The following is a 20871-nucleotide window of genomic DNA, read 5'->3' on the forward strand; positions in this document are numbered from 1 at the left end:
CGCCTCCCGCCGAACGGGCGGTACCGCGGGGAGGGAAGGGCCGCGCGGAGCGACGGCCCGTTCCGCCAATCGGAGGACCGCGCGGCCGCCGGCCCGGCCGTTCGCCCAACGGGAAGGAGCGGGGGCGGGGCGAGGCCGGCCGGGACCGGCGCGAGGCGGCGGCCGCGCTCCGCGCAGCCCGAGCCTCGGTGGCCGTGGCGCCGGTGGCCTCGCCCGGGGCGGCGCGGATGGTGAGAGGAGCGGTCCGGCAGCGCCTGCCCCGCTGCGGCCCGGCCTCCAGGTGCGGGGGGCGGAGCGGCGCGGTCGGGGCGGGGCGGGCAGGAACGGGCGGCGCGGAGCGGAGCAGGCCCGGCGGCGGCGCGCCCCTCACCGCTGTGTCGTCCCCGCAGAACTGCCGGCCCGGCGGAGGAGCCCCGCCGAAAGCGGAAGCCCAGGTGAGGCGGCGGGCGGCGGGGCCGCGGGCATCTCCATCATCATCTCCATCACCTCCGTCACCTCCATCATCTCCATCACCTCCCTTTGGGGCGCCGCGGAGGGGTGGGGGCAGCGGGCTGTGCGTCTGGCAGGGGAGAGCCGCGGCACCGGTGCCACACCGGCGGGGTTAGGCCTCGGTTGGCAAAACGATGGCAGTTGTTTTGACCTGAACTTCCCCGTGCCCACCGCCGCTCCCGCCCCTCCGCAGGGTCCGCCGGGTGCGGCGCGGTTCCGCGATCCCGTCCCCGAGCCGTGGCGGAGCTGTGCCGGTTTGACGCTCCCTGCGGCGGCTCCTCGTCGCCCGTTCCTGCGCCGTACCGAGGCGGCTCGGGGCCACGGGTGCTGCGGAATGCCCTCGCGGCCGGCGGCTGAGCGCGGGTCCCGCCGACCCCCGCTGTTACCGGTCTGTTACTGCCCGTGTGGGCGCGAACGCTGAAGTCTGCCCTGGAAAAACGTCCGTCGTCGGGTTTTAGGTCTGGCCTCGATCTCTCGCCGCATAGAATAGGACGTGGTTTTGTCTGTCTGAATTATGCTTCTGTAGTGTTATAAAAGGGCTCTGAGCTTATCTCGGCAAAGTAATCCTAGTCCTCTGACCTGCAAAATGGAGCCATTGTCATAGAAAGGCCAGATTTTGCAAGAGCTGCCCAAAGGCAAGCCGTGGATCTCGGTGTCGTGTCTAAGCTGATGCAGAGCAGCACCGCTGGCCCGTGTGATGGTGATGATGCTGGTGTAAGTGAATCTCCCAGCATGCACGTGCCCTCCCACCATTCCCACAAGCGGCACAGCTGCAGCGCTGGGAGCAGTCGTTGGGAATGGTGGGAGACCGACCTGGTGTGGCTGTGGAAGGATGCAGATGCGGTGCTGTCTGTCACCCTGGGTGAACCTCCTTGCATAACTGCTGTGGCTGCGCTCAGATGGTGCTGGGAGTGATGAGAAGCGAGGAGTGTGGCACCTGGCTGTAATTCATCTCATGGGGAGAAAAGGTGTGTTGTGTGCGAAATGGGTAAGTCAGCCTCTTCTAAGGTTTGTTGATAAACTGAGTTCTATTTTGTTCAGAGAAATGGCTAGTCACTTAATGAGAAGAGAATAATTCTCCATTCAGTCTGAGCTGCTGAAATAATACAGATAGCGTACGCAAATGTGATAGCTGGGAGTTTGCTGCAGGATATATAAAAGCTATTCATGGGAATCAGATGGAGAGAAGAAATATTTGACTGTGCTACACAGTTGTCATCGTTGTATGGTTTTGAAATGTAGGTACGACACGCAGTCAAAATTCAGTCGACAATCCGTTTCCTTTCCAGGCGTTGGAAGTTTTTCCCGCAAAGATGACAAACTGGGGAAAGCCCTTACCTATAAGGATGATACAGTTCTGTGTTCTTTGTTTGACGAGTTCACCTGAGGATCTAAATTTACAAGAGATAAAATGCTGCAAGTATTCACCAATGGAAAGAGTGTACAGCTTGTTTGTGTTATGCACTTCCGTATGACTGTATTATTTGGTGGAAGGAAGTAATAAAATGATGAATGCCAATTCAGAACGTTGGAAATCTTCACAGTCTGAGTGAGTTCTACATTGAGATGTTTTCCATAACGCTGCACTGAAGGCATGGATTTGCTGAGGTGGGGGATGGGGCATCGGAGTCTCTCCCTCTGCTGTGCAGTGCCTGCAGCCCTGGGCTGACTGCGGCCGTCGCACTCCTGTTCTCTGCATCGCTTTGTTCTGGTTTAGCTCTGCTGGCTTTAAATGGAGCTGTTGATAGGCACAGGGTGAATGGGTAGCAGAGATGAATCTGATCATCTGGACACATGACTTTGGTTTGATTTTGCTATGGATGGTGTCATTTAGGCAAGAAGGAAGAGTTCTGGTGTGAAACTGTTTACTGAGGCGATGTTACTGCCTAAATATTTAAGGCTGGGCTATATTCTTGGAAATAAAAAGAAAGGAAAAAGACAAAATACAGCTACCAGTTTTATCACAGAAATCTGTGTGTTGGTGTCTTTTTTTCCACAGAATTTCCAGAAAATTCAGTTTTCTTTTTACAGAAATGTTTAGTTAGAGCAAGCTTTTTAGGAGAAAAACCAGGACATCTACATGCAATTTCTGCCCTCGTTTTCTTCAGTCAGTTTGTGTGAAGATGTTCTGCAGGCTCGCCTCTTGCAGCCTGGCTGCTCGTTCTGAGCACATCAGCTCTCTTCTGGATTTGTAGCCTTCAGACGGGCTGGGCACAGGAACGGCGTGTGTTGCAGCAGAAGGAAGCTGTCTGAAGGAGTGGACCGAGTTGCGTGTGGGAGCTGTGTGGAGGGTCAGATGGAGGTCTGGTTCCATGAAGTATGCGAGTCAACTGCCAACACAAATATTACCTAGCAGCTTACATGCGCTGAGAGAGCGCAGTACAGTCCTGTAACAGGAGCAGAACAGAATAACCGTCGGCCTGGTTCCCTGAGGATATCAGTCAAGAAGGGAAGTGTGCGATGCCAAGAAGCCTGGATGGAACAGCAGGTTCAGAGGACTCCTCGCTTCAAGTACTTTTAATTATTGCTACTACTATAATGGAACACGGACCAAAAGCTGATTTTCTATATAATTAAAGCAGCAGTCAGCAGAGGGATTTCTCTGCTGCCAGGTAATGGTTCAGGAGCAGTCTTTACTCTGGAGAAATTCCCAGTGATGCTCTCTGTACAGTGCCTATGCTTGCTGGCAGCTCACTGCCAAGAATCAGTTTGGAAGGAGGGTAAGAAGCAACCTGACCAAAAGGCTGTCCCTCGCCTGTGCTGCGTTCTCTGTTGTCAGCATGAGATTCCTGTTGGAAGGCAGCCAGCTGCACCTTGGCTGAGAGCGCTGACAAGCTGGAGCGTGCAATGACAGCTGCCCGTGGGTTCACATGTTGGCCCAAGCTGCCATTTGGGCTATCTAGCAAATGGCTGGCCTTACTGTGAGGAACTCTCCTGATTCTCTGCATCTCATAGCAACAGGTTCCATCATATAGCAACCTTTCAGTTTTGAGCTGGGAGCGTATATAAAAGAGTTAACACATCAGTCCTCTTCTGAGTCAAGGGAAAAAAAAACAGCTATCTTGCAACTCGGATGCTTTTCAGGAACTTGGCCGCTGCAGACACAAGAGGCATGTGCTTTTCCACACTGCTCTAGGTGATGGCTTAGTTCAAGGGGGCCCAGATTTGGCTCAGTCAACAGTTGTGTTGGCGTCCTGCCATCAGATGTGCATAAAATGGAGCTGGCTGCAGCTCCCTCCTCGCTCTAACATGGAAGGGCAGCCCAGAGGGACCCGGGGCCCCCTATGCCTTGCTGTAGGTTGTCTTGGTTATGAAAGTTAGATGGGGCTGGGCAATTCCTTCAGCATGCACTGCTTTATTGTGACTTGATGGTTGCCTTTGAACCCTGGGTTGTATTGGTTTGTGGATGTTTCCAGATGTGTAAGGTTTGTGTTTCATTTGCAGACTGTTCATGTGTGCTCTTAGGGCTTATGTGCATTGCCACAAAATCAAGATAAAACACAACTGGCATTTTAGCTGCTCCAAGCACATTATGTGTAAATAAACCACTAAATGGTTTAGCTTGTGAAATGTAAATACACACGGCTCAGCCTGCAGCAGCTGATGGTGTTTTTCTCCTTTTCCCTCCCACCCCTGCCAAGAGCAGGCTCGCCTGATCTTTCTTTTCCTACTGCTCTTTCATACAGAGCAAATGACTGCTAAGCACCATGTAGGTGGCGTGCAGGCACCTCTGCAGAGTCACTCTTTGAATTTAGAAATAGGTGCATCCTCCTCCACATTCCTTCTGAACTGTTATTTGGGATCCCTGGACTCTGATAGCCCAGAAGCTCTGCCTCGGCCTCACTTTGAGCTTGAGCTCATCTTTGGTCACAAACAAGACAAGTCAGTGCGAGGGCAGCTGCCCAGCTGGGAGGACATTTTTAGCCTTTGCCCTTTCAACATCCTATACACAAGAGGTTGTGAACTGTAGTGAAAGGGGGATCACAGAGGGCACGGAGAGCACAAGTGTGGAACAGATCGCCACTGGCAAGAACATAAAGGAGAGAAGCAAAAATTCTGTGTCATGAAGGTAATTGGAACAGGACAGTTGCACCCCGTGGTGGTGCCCTGTGTAAAAGTGAGCCTGCCCAGAGAGGATTTTGGAAAGCTGCTGCTGGGATGGGGTCTGGATGATCCCTGGATGTGGAGGACAAGCAGGGACAGATTTCTGTCTCTGCGGTGTGGTATTGGTGAATGGCTCTGTGTTGTTCTGGAGGAACAGCTGCCACAGCCGCAGTTCTGGATACAAACAGGTGTGCTGTAAGCAACAAAAAGCGTACAACAAAACCTGATCCAATAGATTAAGCACTTATTTGAAACTAACATCATACGGTTGGCATTGCATTCTCAATATTCAGATTTGTTTGTGCCAGAGCGGAGCAGAATTCGGAGCGTTGGCTGTGTCCCTGCTGGGCGTCCTGAGGCTCCTGCTGACAGTGGGTGAGGGTGAGGCTGGGCCGGGCTGGTGTGCAGGATGGGACCTCGGGTTGGTGGTGCTTGCTGTCGTGTCACGTCAGGGCTCGCACGGAGCAGATGACATGGAAACACGCAGTTGGTTTGCCCAAAACATGCACTGTGGCTCTGAAGAAAACACGAGAGCTGAGAATGCCCGTCTGTAGAAGGAAAGAGAGGCAAACAGCAAATGTAGATGTGTTGCTTGACAAAGGCAAGTGCTGTGAACTAAGATACTCTTATTTCTCCAGGCCAATGATGGCAGTGTGACACTGGTCCATCCATCATAGAACAGCAACTTCTTTTTGTTTGATTTTCCTTTGAGGGTGACGTGGGAAAGAATGTTGGCATAATGCAGAGGCAGTGATTTTTTTTTCCTTTTGATGGGTGTTGCTGTCCTGCCATTTGTATTCAATGCAAGCAATGAAACTCCAGATTGGCAAGATTTTGGGAGATGTCATTCATGTGACAGGTACTGCCTTGTGTTACATCTGTCACAGAAATACGAGTTCTGGTACTCAGGTTAGAGGCTGATCAGCACAGCCAACCCCAACCCAATCTCGTTCACTGCTTGGTTTTCTCTTTGCAGTCATCAGGTAGGTGGCTGATAAACACAGGAGCAGTGCTTTTGTCAAAGAAGAGATTATTTTCCTTTCCCTCCTATTCCCCTTCCCAGCATCAGGCGTCCTGGGTCGTATTAGGCTTGCATTCACTGTCCTGTTCTGAAGGTTGTGTGTGGGTTGTTTAAGGGACAGAGCTGAAAGCTCAGTGATGAAAACAACTGGAGCTTGAAATAAAATACGAATCCTTGTTCTAATTTTAGATGAGAAGCCTCACTGGGTCACACTGATTACTTCTCCAGATAATAATAAATTTGTTTATCTGCATAGTGTGAACGTTTAACATCTCAACTTTATCTATGAGAGGCTGGAACTCCACAGAGAGTATTTGCAAAGTGCACAAAATCACCTGCTACACATGTGAGGTATTCTGCTTTCTGGAAGGGTTGCTTCTGAAATATCTATTCATGCCTATGGTTAGGAAATCGTAAGGTTGCTTATGGAAGCGATGGCTTGAAGTACAAATGTCTAAAATTCAAAGTTCTGGTTTGAAGTAAGACAGTTTGCTTGTCACACAGGTGAAGTGTCAGTGCTCCGTATCGCTTACGTTCAGTGCTGTGTGCTTACATTGCTTTGTTAAAGGGCAGAGCAAATGTGCAGCAAATGTCTGTATAAGTATTGCTCACCTCTTGCAGTACAAGATGAGAGTTCGAAGTCTAGTGTTGATCTCTAGTGAGAGGAATGTGTTTTTCGATTGACCATTTCGGTGAAGTAGAGAAAGCACTAATAGGTACTCACAGCTTTTGTCCCCTAACTTTCATACGATGTGGCTGTCCTGGCTGACTGGAAGGCAGAACTCGTGGTTCTGCTGCTGAGCAGGAGCTGTGGCTTAGCAAAGGAGAGGCTGTACAAAAGCTGTCAGGAGCTGAGGGACCATGTCCAGCCAGCTCTGCTTATGTAGCTGTAGCCCCTTGTTTGCATGCACAGAGGTGACATGCTCCTCAGCTTCCATCTGTACCGAATGCCATGCAGCTGTGGGATCACTAATTTTTCTATGGAATGAGGTTTTGTCTCCTTGTAAGTGTCAGTGGATAAGCTGTGACCACCCTCTTCAGCAGACAGCTGAATTGCAGGCTAAGTAATCCTGGCTGAGTAATACATCTGGCTAAGGAGATGTGCATGTAATACAGTTATTTAACATATCTGTGCTTGGCTTTCATTGTTAGCGTGATTTATTTAAGCTAGGGTGTTCTTTCACCATTCACAAAGCATGCCTTGCTTTACAGGCTTGAGCCTGAGTACCAGGCTGGTTGGGAGTGCTTGTCTTTGACTTGAGCAGTCTTTTTCCCTTCCAACTGAGCCTGGAAAACTTTAGCCAAAAGACAGCAAACCACAGGGAAGTGGAAACGTGTGTGATGTAAGTGACACATAACTTAAAAAAAATAAAGTAAATACTTGCTAGCGTCGTGAAGCTTTCATCCATTTCCCACACAAGCCTTCCTGTTGCCTTTCAGCTTCAACTTCTCTGTGAAATCTTGGCATCCTCTGGGTGCCTGCAAGCCCTTCTGCCCTGCACGCTGCAGTGGAGTGAACACGACCTCTTGGATAAAGATGGATGCCCTTCTAACATTTTAAGTGGCATTAGGGGTAGTGCTGGGGATTGTGTGGTGCTTCGTGTCATTCTCTGCCTCTTACTCCTAATCCTGGCTTTATAATACCACTTTTTAGTCTAAACTCAAGTTTCTGGTTGCCTTAATACAATGTGTGGCTTGTTTGCAACATGGATTTTTTTTCTTTCCTGAACCTGTATATAGAGGAATAAAATGAAAGCGGTAGTGGAATATCTCCATGGCATACTAATTTTTCAAGGGGTCTGCAGTGTCAGAATGTGCTTACATGTGGTTTGTTTCCTAGATCCCTGCAGCAGAAGTCTGACAAGAGGACAGGTTGTTCTCTCTGCTTTTCATAATTTTTTCCAATGAACAGAAAAGGTACTTTGGCCCTCTGCTTCATGGATAGGCTCAGATCCTCATACTGATTGTCACGTCATGAAGCTGAATAATCTCCAAAATGTTTTATATTCAGCTATTCAGCTGACTGATCTCTGTTTTTGTTTTGTTTCCCCCCCCCCCCCAGTTCTTCTGTCTTCCCACAAATTAGCATTGTGCTAAATAATTAGGAACTGTCTGGGCTTGGCACAGACTTTTGAAGTACATCTTAACTGCCTACAATCTGAAAAGTCTTTCTTTTTTTCCTTAATTCAATCATTCTCATATTTTGTTCTTTCCCAGCTTTTTATGGTTTCTCTGCAAGAATTTTCTTCTGTCTCCTGATACCTTTTAAAGCAGCAGGCAGTGAATTCTCTGGCTTATCTGTTATTGATTGCAGAAACAGCCTTGTTTGCAGAAGGTCTGATGGATTCTGAGACGTGCAGTTGGTTTTACTTGCCTGCTCCTGGGCCAGCAGAGTCAGGTAGCCAGTGTTGGCAAGAGTTGTGGCAGATGAATAGTGTAATTTAAAGCAGCATAAGATGAAATGGACTGTGCCATCGAATTAAATTTTGGGAATAGTATATTGACTGCATGAAATGTGCTTTGCAACTTACGCAAATCCCTCAATTGTTAAAAATGTATCTGAAGTTACTCTAGAGTGTCTGGCCCGCCCCAGAGGAGCGCTGCGGAACCAAGGGCCTCGCCGCAGGATTTAGCTCCAGCTTGCTGCCGAGCACGTGGGACCTGGGGTACTGTCTGTCCTCCTGAAACTCCTAAATCACCTCCTGGCCACTTCTGACCTCTGTTTGTCAGCTCCCCCGTTCCCCTCAGTTTCCTGTGTTGGTTCTTACTGTTGTGTGTTTCATGCTGTGTGACCGTAAGTGCTTAGAGATTTCAGATGCCAGCTGATGCTTCACAATATTCATGTTCAGCTTTGCTGGACTTGTACCAACAGGTTTTGACATCTTGTTGGTTGAACTCCTACATTGGCACCTGTGTTGCAGTTACCTGCAGAGATGCTTGCTACGTTTTTCTGGAGCTCTTCAGCAAGCACTTTGTGCAGCACATCCAATGCTCTTGCAGTAATGCTGCGCTCCATGATCACGTAGGTGTTTAAAACCAAATGAATGTGTGCTGCATCTTGTCTGACCTAGAGAATTGTGGCAGCACATGCTTGCTAACTTCCCCAGAGCAGCTGGAAACCACTGATTTCTTCTGCTTTTGGTGGGAATGAAATGCTCTGAGCTCTCTCTTAAGTCTGCCTAGTTGTTGAGAAGGTTTATCATTACAACTGATGGAAGATACTTGTGAGTACTTTCCACTGACTGTAAGGAGTTAGCTGTGCTGTTTTCTGGCTTGAATTGGGACTTTGGGGTAATTATTTATGCTAGCAAGGTCCAAACAGAGCCTTTGCACAAGTTGGAAACTTATTTAATAGAAGTGCTTACCAATCCGGTAGAGAAGTTGCTGGAGGTAAAAGCTCTGCATTGGCCCCTTGGGGTTGTGTTTTAACTTGCACCAAAATTCTTTGAGAGCACAGAAGAGCCAAAGACCTGGCAGCAGTTTTAAACTGCTGCTTTTGAGATGCGTGTGGCTTACTTTTGGCTGTTAGAAAGGATAATCTTCTGTGCACGTATGTTGTAAGTCAGACTATAAAAGCCATTCTGTCCAACTGTGCTACATTATACCAATAACAGCTAACAAACTTTTCAAACCATAAACAAAGTTTTCAACAGTCCCAGAAAGAAAATGAAATGTAAACAGAAGTGGGACTAGTGCCTAGATACAGCAGGGGATAAACACCTCTGCAGAAAGGCAAATTTAGAGAAGATTTCTCTATTTATGTATGAAGTGTTGTTTATGCTAATATCCTTTTATTGGCAGTTTTGTGTTCGTGAGTACAGTCCTCAGTTTCTTTATTTTATGACTCTTGTGCCATTTTACATTTTGCTTTGTTATCTATTGCATTGTGCAGTAATTAGTCCCATGCTTTGGTTCTCAGCTGTTAAAGACTCTTCAAAAGAGTAACCTGTGGGGGAATTGCATGCTTGTTGTCACCATCCCTGTGGAACATGCATGCAATCTGGATGAATTCACAGTAGCCCTCAATTACTGAGTAATGTTCTGTTTTCTTCTTCATAGGACTGAGTTTGCCCTAAAACAAATCATGTCATCAGGAGGAGCTGAAGATGATATTCCCCAAGCAGAGAGGAAAACAGTTACGGATTTTTGCTACTTGCTGGATAAATCTAAACAGCTATTCAATGGCCTAAGGTTAGTGCATGTTATCAGAATTGCTTCAGAAGAGCACTGGAATGTGTGTTTGAGCATGTGAGTGATGCTGAATATGTAACTAGCATTTAAACTCAAAACCAGGAAGTTTGTTCAGCAGAGAGCAGTTTGCGCTTCTGTATGGGTAATTTTGGACCAGATACGTGAGAATGTCTGTAGGAGTAGAGATTCATGCACTTCTCCTGAGATGGTAGGGAAGATGTGGGAAATGTGAGTTAAATGTCTCAGTCATGTCAGTTGGCAGTAAGCTAGAAGTTGTGAATTCCGTGAAATTGTAGAATTAATGTTTGAAACACCTGATTGAGGACCAGGTGTTACTGTACAGCATAAGCTGCATGCAACTGCAAAAGGCAGTACCACAGAAACCCCATCTCTGTGCCAGGATGAGGAGGACTGGCTTAGGTGGGAGGGAAGGTGGCCAGGGATATTTTTTTTGAAGGCAATTTAAAAGTGATAAACAGCAACGTCCAAATTTTAGTCTATTTTGTCTGTGTCTGGTGAAACAGGTGTTTAATATAGACTGTGGGGAAAGGTAACATCTGCCATTGTCTTTAAAGCATTTTTAAGGTAAGTCTATCTGTTTTGTCAGCACCAATAAGAAAGGGAATAAGAGAAAGAGGAGTTTAAGGAAAATAATTCCAATTAGAAACAGTGATATAGGTTTCCTGTTTATGTCAATGTATGCTGAGTTAAAGATTATGTTTCCAAGAGCTGTTCTATTTCTGAGTTTTGCTGTAGAGTCTCTTAAGCGACATGCTTTTCAGCTCATATCTTGTTGGCAGTTCAACCTCTTACTGGTCTCTGAGTAATGCTGTGTGTTTGGCCCATACAGCTTGCTGTTATTCAAACACAGATGGTTAGCAAAGATGTCCGCCTCTCCCCAAAGATTGATAATGTTTTTCACGTGGTTTAAAAGTTGATTACCAAATCCAGAATACTTTATGGTCCAAAATCTGGAAGGTGAGTGTGCAGTAGAGGCAAGGAGTTCTGGTGATTGCATTCAGTGCTGTATGAAACCGGCAGTAGTGCAAGAGGGCTGATAGCTTGGGGCCAGGGTTTCCAGTGCCTTACATTGACTTTCTGATGCAGCTGGCTTGAAATTTTGACCTGACTCACTGAAGAGTACAAATTAATACTGTCTTTGTCTGGATGTGTGATGCTCAAGCTTAGATCACAGAGATGGCGGAATACCTTCAGTCATTCTGGCTTTCATTTTTGGAGGCAAGCAGTGCTTCTATCGGATTTTCAGATGAGAGATAGTTTCCACGTGCATCCATGATATTTCAACAAAATGAAACGTTATCCAGCTAGATGAAAAGAAGATGGAAAATACCTTTGGTGGAATTTGGGCAATAAAAAAATAGAGATGAGCCTCAACAGCCAGCTCCGTTGAGTGAAAAGGAGAATGTACCTCTGTCCTTGCTGTAACTTAATGCAATTAATGTAGTTCTTTCTTGCACTGAACTTAACCACCTACAAGTTTTACCAACAAGGCCATAGATTCTTGTGTCCATAATAGTGGAGTCAAGTGACATTATAGTTTTCAGGCATCTCCTCTGTTACTGCTTGTTCTGTTCTGGTTAGTTCTACCTAGAAGGGACTTGGCAAGACCCTGACGGCCCAGTTGCTTGCTTTTTGCTTGCATAATAAATAGATTGACACCTGCCTGCCGCCTTCATTTTGGAAGATGATTATGGCCTTCATTGCTGTATTTTATGGCATTCTCTTGTCTCTAATATCATAGAATCATAATATGGAATATGTTTCATGGGAGGGAAAAAATAAGGTGATGAGGGAAAGACAGGAGAGCAGTGACTTCCTGAAATCTCCTCTGGGCACTTCAGCTACAGGGAACTGAGCCGATAGCTGTGTTGGCAGCTGCTTAACTATTGCTGCTGCCAAAAATGCAAGGGCTCAGCCTGCCACGTCTTTGTTTCAGTAGCATTTCCTTCCTCTCTTCCCACTACAGATGCCAAATACGGCATTTGAGGAAAACATATGATGATCTGCCAAGAGTGCTGCTCTGAAGTGTACTTGATGCTCACACTGCCATCCCTTTGTGGTTGTACCTACCAGAGCAACTTAGAATAGAGTTGATGGAGTCTTTCTAGTATCTGTACTTGTTTTTGAGCACCCTGAGCTGTAAGTTCTGAGTCAATGAAGTATGTGCCAGTTTCTCTTTTCCCTCCTCTTCCCACTCCCACTTGTTTTTCTCTTGGAAAAATACTGAGGAGAGGAAGCATGTTAGGAAGCAGCTTCTTATGGCGTACTGTCATCAGTTACGATTTTCTTGCTTAAGATGCTGTCTATGCTTAAGATTTTTCAGTATCACATGGAAGCTTAAAGGTTAAATAAGAGGATGTTCCACATATATTGTACTTTCCTATATTAAGGGTCTTGTTACTCATAATGCTGAACCGCGAGAACTGTGACTGCTCTCCTTTCATGGAAAGAGCTGGTAGTGTTTAACTGTTAATTTCTCAGACTTCTAGTAAGATGCAAATTGAACCGTAGTTTTATGAGATGCTGCTGGTTTAGAAACGACAGGGCCCTGTTAGCTTCAGGTACTGCAGCAGGCTGTAGCCCTGTCTCTTGCTGAGAGGCTTCACACAGCCATGGCAGGTGAGGCTGGATACTGTGTTCCTGGTGTGCTCACTGTCCTTGTGGGTCAGGGGGAAGGGAGAAGCTATGCAGAAAGCCTGTTATCCCAGTACTGCTTAGGCTCCTGAAGCAGGAGCTCCTTGGACTACCGTTCTCACCCAGTAAGGCAGATTCTCTGGTCTGATTAAAGAAACTGCACTACATGTCTTCACTCACTTATGCTGACTGCTTTCTCATGGCAAGGTTTTGTGGTACGTGGGAGCAACACGAGAACACAACACGGCAAACGGGAGCGAAAATGGGTGGTGGCAATGGCAGGGCTTATCTGCAAAAATCTGTGAGGGAGCCATGGTAATGTATTGTCATAAATGAAGTTTTATTACAGCCATGTCAGAATACTATCAAAAGAACAAGTGCGACTGTCTGTTTCCATGGAGATCTTCCCTGTTCCCTGGGGAGCGCAGGGATCGCATGGCACTGTGCAGCTATGCCAGCTGCAATTAGGAGAGCGTGCAGCTTGAGCAATATTCATGTGGACACCCAGCAGTGACCATGGACAACAATGGCCAGGCACGTGCGTGCTGCATAACAGAGGCTTTTTAGAATGCCACTATTTTCTTGTATTCCCACCCAATGCAGTGCAGTGAGTTGAATGAGGTTTCATAGGAATGCTTAGGCTTGTGCAGGGGGAGGGGCAGAACTGAGAGGTGACTGTCATGCAATAGAAGATGCCAGGTGAGATGCAGAGACCATTTTAGCTTACTGATGAGGGGCATATACATAACAATCATCCACAAACAGCTGTCTGTCTCTTAGTTTGTGCACACACCTACTTCTCAGTATTTGAGGGAGGAAGAGTGGCAAGTATGATTGGCTGATATACAAAGGAACGTTAATTTCCTTTTCTACCTGGGGTGCTGTTAAAGCAATTGTAGTTAGCAGAAAGACACCAGCACATTGCTCTGGAAACTGTGGTATAGTGCTTTGCCTGTTTGACTCCTCTAGATGTCATGGCATGATTTCCAAAATGTAGTGATTTGCTGCAGCTTGGATAGCCCAGGCTTGGAGGTGCAGCCTTTGCAGGCAGGTCTGCTGCAGGAAGAGTGAGATGCTGAGTGGTGTGCTAACCAGCACAGTGATTTGAGAGAGCATTTCCTGAATGAGTAATTCTTGAATTAAATGACATACTTTGCCGTGTTGGAAATGCTATTCCAGTTCCACGTCTGCTTGTATGCCTCCTCTGAATCAACTTCAGTACAGATTTGTAAGCATCATGAATTCAGTGAGACTGACAGTCTTCAGTCTTCTCGGTTGTGTTTGTTCCAAGGCCCAAACAACTCTCAGATGAAGGCCTTCTGCTAGGGTTGAGAGTATGTACCTTTAAAGCTAAAATCCTTGGGACTGCATCGCAGTTGTAGGGCGAAGGTGGAGGAAAATATATCACAGCATGGAAATTAAATGACTTAATGAAAGGAGAATGGAAGTGGCTTGACTAACTTGCTTTATGGCACTGGAAATCAATAATGAAAAAGACACATGTCTCAGGTTCCACCCTGTTGCTAGCTCTGGGTTAAGGGGTGACAAATATTACCCTGATGGTGTAACCTGATCCAGTGAATGTTGGCTGCATGCATCTACATTGCTTGCTTGGCCTGATGATGCTTGGACAGCTGATTTACACATGTTTTATAGGGCTGTTTCTGAAACAGTGAGCAGCCATTTTGTTTAAAAACGATTATTTCCTGAGTGAGTAGAAAGAAATATCATCAATCTAAATTAGTCCAAAGGAACTAATTGCCATTATATTATTGCTCGCTTGCTCGCTTCCAGGTACGTATTTCTTATTGTGTTGTTGTTTTTTTTTAAATGATCATATTTTATGGGCCCAGTTTAGCTTTCTGTACATAAAAACAATGAAATTACTTCTCTTGTTGCAGGGATTTACCTCAGTATGGGCAGAAGCAGTGGCAATCCTATTTTGGACGAACGTTTGATGTTTACACCAAACTCTGGAAGTTTCAACAGCAGCATCGGTAAGGGAATGTTGTGGGCAGCTCTGTTCTATGAATTTAAAGACAACTTTAATCTCTGGCATTACGGTACGCCAGGGGCCCCCATTAAGATTGAAATTTCATTGTGTCGTTCAAGCATGAAGGGAGGGAATAGTCACTTCCTGTGGTGCTCACAGTCTAATGAATTAAAATGTTACAGAGTTTTCAGTGCAACTTTTGTTTTTTGTAGAACAGAACCTTTTGCTCTACTTGAATGCATGCTGCTTTAATGTATTGCCAAGGAGAAGCTGGGATGATGGCTTCTGCAGTGCAGAACCTATCTGGAGTGGTGTGAAGTGTCTTGCTGCAGTGTGGGCTCTGATCTTTCACACCTCGTGTTGGCTGTGTAGTTGAGTGTTCTGGGATTTGGTGACTTTTTTGTTTCGTGTATTTCATGCAACATACTTATGTCTAGCTCTCACAAGTTTTTTTGCAACCTAAATGGCCATGTTCTGGTGTGCATATGCAATGCTATTGGCTCTGTGAGGAACTGCTTTTGGGAGTACCACACCAGTAACAAAAGCTGAATTTGGCCCTACAGCGGCTCTTTGTCTTGTCTGGTGTGATGATCTGAGAAATTCTGGAATGCCTTTTAATCTTTCTTTTCTCTCTTGCGAAATAGACAAGTATTGGACAATCGGTATGGGTTGAAGCGGTGGCAAATTGGGGAAATTGCTTCCAAGATTGGGCAGCTCTATTACCATTATTAGTAAGTAAGCACAGAAAAGGATTCAGTAGGGAAATGCAGTGTTAGTGGCAGTTCCATGCTCATTATGTGCATACTCAGTCAGGGGCATGCTGAGGTAGAAACGGATGTCAGTTGAGTCATGAGCTCTGAACGAGAGGCACTTGGGGCTGCATGGGGGTGCTGCAGAGAAAGGCACCTTTGAGCCTGCTATGATATTCCTAGAGTCACATCAAGACTGCCTAAGGACTTACCTCCCACCTCCAAGGTGTCTAAGTCTTCCACGTGTGCTGCATGTGGCTCTTGTGCAAAAGTGTGATGTACAAGTTTGGGAGCTTAATGTACCTTTAAACTCTTGAATTAACCTGTCACCTGTTCCTATGGGCACAAGATGGGCAGATTTTATTGTTATCAGAGAGTGAATCCAAGCTCTGAAATCTGTCTTCCCAGCATACAATAAGAATGAGTCTGGCTTACATTAAAAGTTACTTGAAGAGAGAGTTTTGCCATTGATGCACAAAAAGGTCAAGGGGGCAGGAAGGGAGGGTTTGGCACGGGTTTGCATCTGAAGCCCTGAGCTAATCTGATTCTTCCTCTACAGCTTGCGCACTTCTGAAACCAGCTATCTCAATGAAGCTTTCTCCTTCTATTCCGCGATCAGGCAGAGGTCATACTACTCCCAGGTTAACAAGGAAGACAGGTATATCTGAATGGATGCCCTTCTTTTTTTCTTTCCTAAGACCAGAATAGTTTATGTAAGTAGCAAGTAATTTGGAACATAGGATCATAACTGAGATGAAGTCAGTGTTGTTGGAGGAAGTTTCTTTGTTAACCCTTTTGCCATGATTAAATACCTTAGTATAAATAAGAGCTTTACAGGAAGACTGGAGGAACATTCTTATGTGGCCCTAGCTAGAAAGTTATTAGCCCCAAATTTCTGACGTCTTGAGTCCCGCTCAGTTTTGGTGCTGGGACCTGGTATGCTGCGTTGTATGCTTTGCCTACCTGTGTTGTATTCTGATCTCTAATTTCTCTATGGTATTTTTCAGGCCTGAATTAGTGGTTAAGAAGCTGCGTTACTATGCAAGGTTTATAGTGGTTTGTCTCTTGCTCAACAAAATGGATGTTGTAAAGGACCTTGTAAAGGTATGTTAAAATGAGGGTAACGGTGATAAGAGTGGGAGGTCATTGGTTTTTTCAGGGCTTTTCTCCTAATTCAGAACTCAGTAACGTAGTCTATTTAACCTTAAATATCACTAATTAGATCTATGATATTTGATAGTGCTGCTATGTAGCTTTTCCTTTTTAATTTCTTTTGATTGTGAATTTGGATGCCACAGAAGGAAATGGTAATATGGATAGAACTGTGAAGAGATATCAGTATGACACGAACATTTGGTTCAAGAAGATGTAGTTGAAAATAAACTGTAAGATCCACGTTATTGATCTGAAAGTGTGGGAATCGTTCAGTGACTGTGAACACCTCTTCATTCCTGTAATTGAAGACATTGATGAAGTCTCCCCCAGGAAGTCTTCGTGACGCTTCACTGCTGTGAAAGCCCATGTCTCCAAGTTTGATGCTGAGCTTATTTCTCTTCCCTTCCAAACTGCCATCACTCTGTCCCATGTCTAGGATACATCCTGAATATATTTTGCACATCCCAAGGACCCATCAGAATGAAGCCTTGCTAAAGGATATAAATGTGACCATGAAATTGGAGAGGCTGGATCTGCATATGCCATTGCTATGGGAATAAAGTATTGAATAATTGTAAACTCAAGTCTTTGTACTGACCAGTGCTGGTCTTTGTAATGTATATGACATCCAACACAATGAATATCTTCTGTGAATCAGACATTTGATCAAACACTTGATGTTTGAATAATTTGATAGTATTATTTGAACGCCAAGTGAAATATTCCAGCAGTTACTGCTGAGATTGAGAGCTACCCTTTAGTTGCCCTGAAGGAACAGTGTGTTTCTCCTAACAGTATATGGCTCCCAAAGCCCTCTGACAACCTTGCTGCAAGCAGCTTCTGGTTTTGACAGTTTTGTGTAGTTGCATTACTGTCTTTTTGTCTAAGCTCACTTGAATTAGTAGCAGCAATTAAAAAAAGCCACACAGTTCACTTTCGTAATGTATTTGAAGTTGTTTGTGAGATTAAATTTGAATCCTTGTTGTCCATAGGTTAAGGGAAAACAAGCAACAAGGCTGTATGTGAATGTGATAGTTACACTTGAGACATTCCAGACACTGAGACCTGCTGAAAAGTAACTTGGCATTGCTGAAACCCACTGCAGCATTGGCACTTTGTCTCCTGAGGGAGCTTGTTGTGGCTGGCGTGTTAGTCATAAGTGTGCTGCATCTGTTCTTGAGCAAAGTGACTCTTCTTCCATTCTTAAAGGCCAGCACAGCTAAGCACATTGTGAAGTTAGTGACAGTTAAGCTTTCAGTTTAGGAAGTAACTGAGCATTTGAACTTCTTAAATTAGGAGCTTTCAGATGAGATTGAAGACTACACTCATCGTTTTAATACTGAAGATCAGGTGGAGTGGAACCTGGTTCTTCAGGAAGTGGCAGCTTTTATTGAGGTGAGAATACCATTTCTTTCTGTCAGTTTAAGGTAAATTTTTCTGGCTTCTTCACCAAAGTGTTCCTGTGACACCACCTCTGTGCTGAGCAGGTGTGCCATGTGGAAGGACTGTGTTGTTGCCCAATTAAATCATTGAAATGTGTTTACAGTAGTGTAGCAGTGACAGCTGTTCAAGTGCCTAAAAAGTCAGACCTGGTCATACAATGTAGTGAAGACAGAATTGTGAAGCTGAGACACGCACAGTCACCTTTTTATTTCTGCTGCTGTGGAAGCCATTCCTATTTGCTCAAGGTTTTTCTTGTGCTCTGAGTTGTACTTTGATTGTTGGAGTGCCTTTCCTTAGTGGCTTTCATACAAACGTGGCAAACTAATTTTTAAAATCTGCATTATTTTTGAAAAGTTTGTGACTGAGAAGACGCTGTCTTCTCTATGTACACTAAATGCAAACCTGTGTGCTCTGCTGAATTCCTAATTTGTTCTGGTTACCTTTTTAGGCAGACCCTGTAATGGTTTTAAATGACGACAACACCATTGTAATCACCTCCAACAGGCTTTCTGAAACTGGAGCTCCATTGCTGGAGCAGGGAATGATAGTGGGACAGCTTGCTCTTGCAGATGCACTGATTATTGGGAACTGCAATAACCAGGTAAAAGTAATCATGAAGTCTTAACTTGTATTGTTACAGCTCAAATTCTCTCCCTCTCAGCAATATCTCTTAATCACGCAGCAGAATATTTAGATTATTGCAGTAGAGGCTAGATACAATTGATTTTTCATATAAGAGATTGTTCTTAGCAGTGTTCGTGCTTGAAGGGTCTCAACGGGACGTTTTGTTCCAGCTGCAGTTGCAACAGGAAAGGGCTTTCACGAGATTTTCAAAGGCTTGTTTTTGAGATGATGATGGTGGTGAAACTATGCAGACTTCGTTATCTCTGAACTCTTTTTACAGTAAACAGCAGAGCTGAATGTAAACTAGAGTTTGTGTGTCTTCCAAATAGTGTCTAAATACAGAGTACATGGGGTATTCCATCACATGATTTGTGAACAAGTCAGAAAAGTCTAATTTGTGAATGCGGTAAACTGCGCTGGTGGAGCTGTAGTAAATAGACTGTAATATACGTATTATATATGTAAATATATACGTATTATATATGTGTATATATATATATATAATATGTAAATATACGTATATATATTATATATATTATATGTAAATATACGTATTATATATGTAAATAAACTTCGTCCTGTATGAGCTCAAAGTCATTCACAGACTTTTGAGATTCAGAGATACATTGACAGAAAGTGGTGCGTGGGATGTAGTTGAGACTCTTGGATAATTCCAAAGAAAAACAGACTACTTCAGTTGTATCTGACAGAGCAAACCATTTGTCTCCTTTCGCAGGTGAAGTTCAGTGAATTGACAGTTGATATGTTCCGAATGCTACAAGCACTTGAAAGGGAACCAATGAATTTAGCTTCGCAGATGAACAAACCTGGAATGCAGGTGAGTTTTGTTTCAGTGACAAACTTAGCAGCAGGTTTTAACAGGTTGGGGGAGGGGAAGAAGAAAAGAAACTATCTGTACTGTCACTGTGCAGAGCCAGTTAGGAAGGCTGATGTAGCTCTTACCTGAAGTTGATGGAGGGTAGCTCAAATCTGTGGAGTTTGACTCAAGTAATGTGTCAAACACATTACCTTTGGTTTTGTTTTCTTGGGGAAAAAATGTCAATAGTGGGTAAATTATTAGAAATGAACAGTTGGACATAATTTCACAAGTGGTTTACAGTGGTGTAGCCTGGGTACTTCTGAAGGAGTGTCTGTCCTTGTCCACGTATGCTCACCCATTGCTTTGCTTTCACTCTGGCAGTCATGGAGCCACGTAAGTTCATCATCTTGCTAATTGATATCAAAGTTAAATATCCCCTTCTGTGAAAGCAAAAAAACCCACCCGACTTTATCTGTAGGTAAAAAGAAATAGCTAGATTTTAATTTTTTAATTTAGATAGGGAACTTGTTTTCCATTGTTATTGTGGATTGTGCTTTAGAGAGGATGTTGTAGATAACAGAGTGAGGGATCATGTGAAGTTCTGCTGCTAGTACTTTACATCATACTTTACTGTATAGGAAATGCTGCACGGGCAAGCCATTTCAGTGGGAAATACGTTGAAAATAAACATTGTAATAAGCAGAAATTTAGAGGGTAATGAAGCTGCTTTGTAAATATAAAGTTATTTTTTAAATTTATTTGTTTTTCAATAGGAGTCAACAGAGAAACCAGCCAGGCGAGAAAACCCTCATAAATACCTGCTTTATAAACCAACTTTTAGCCAGCTGTACACATTTTTAGCAGCATCATTTAAGGTTTGTGAAATCAGTGAATTTTGGTCCCCCACTTGCTCAGCCTTTTGCAGAATTTAAAAGCTTCTGCTTTGTCATATGGACTGTCCTTAGATGGGATGAAAAGAGGCTTATTTTGCAAGTCTGTGTGGGAGCCTGGATGTGTTGCTTTTGTTGTTCAGCTGGGAATTCAGGGGAGAGGCAGGTGTTACACACACTGGAGTATTTAGACATAAAGAAAAATTCCTGTCAGAATGTAAATAGTTTGGGAGTTAGCTCACATGCATCCTGAAAGCTTGGGGTTTCCATATCTTGGAAAGCCTCAGTTCTGGGTTGTTTAGTAACAGGTTCTATGTGGAAGCAAATCTTATTTTTTTTTTAAACTGCCGTTTGAACTTCTAAGGTCAGCCTACAGGTCTGCATGGAAACGAACAAACACAGCAGTATTGATATCATTGCTTTACATTTTTGTCTGTATGCTCACCTGCTTAAAGGGGTGTACGTAGTGGGGAGTGGTATGTACTCCTAAGAAGAAAAGCATGAAGGACAGCTGGGAGTGGGAGCAGCACGTTCTTCAATGATAATGCTTTTATTAATCTAATGGTTGAGTGTTTTGCGTTTCTCCCCTTGCCACTCTTCTGTCTGTGAATTTCAGGAGCTGCCTGCAAACAGCGTGCTGCTGATCTACCTGTCTGCCACGGGCGTGTTCCCATCAGGTCGTTCGGATAGTGAAGGTACAATAAAGGAATGCTCCCTGTCATGAACAGGGCTTGAAT

The 20871-nt window shown here is 44.7% G+C and overlaps 1 protein-coding gene across 1 annotated transcript in view; it reads left to right on the forward strand.

Moving 5' to 3' along the window:
- SCAI (suppressor of cancer cell invasion) overlaps positions 1-20871 on the forward strand; it is a gene marked incomplete at its 5' end in the record, with an annotated part of 36323 nt that overhangs the window by 295 nt on the left and 15157 nt on the right. The window contains 11 exon segments of the mRNA XM_042831073.1: positions 390-434; positions 9674-9805; positions 14362-14457; positions 15098-15184; positions 15762-15860; positions 16210-16306; positions 17654-17752; positions 18249-18401; positions 19161-19262; positions 20018-20119; positions 20751-20829. Coding sequence (XP_042687007.1) covers positions 390-434; positions 9674-9805; positions 14362-14457; positions 15098-15184; positions 15762-15860; positions 16210-16306; positions 17654-17752; positions 18249-18401; positions 19161-19262; positions 20018-20119; positions 20751-20829 — 1091 coding nt within the window.

This window comes from Centrocercus urophasianus, unplaced genomic scaffold, assembly GCF_019232065.1.
Source record: "Centrocercus urophasianus isolate 14NV4802_14NV808 unplaced genomic scaffold, USGS_Curo_1.0 seq_34, whole genome shotgun sequence".
In the NCBI taxonomy this organism is placed as follows: domain Eukaryota; kingdom Metazoa; phylum Chordata; class Aves; order Galliformes; family Phasianidae; genus Centrocercus; species Centrocercus urophasianus.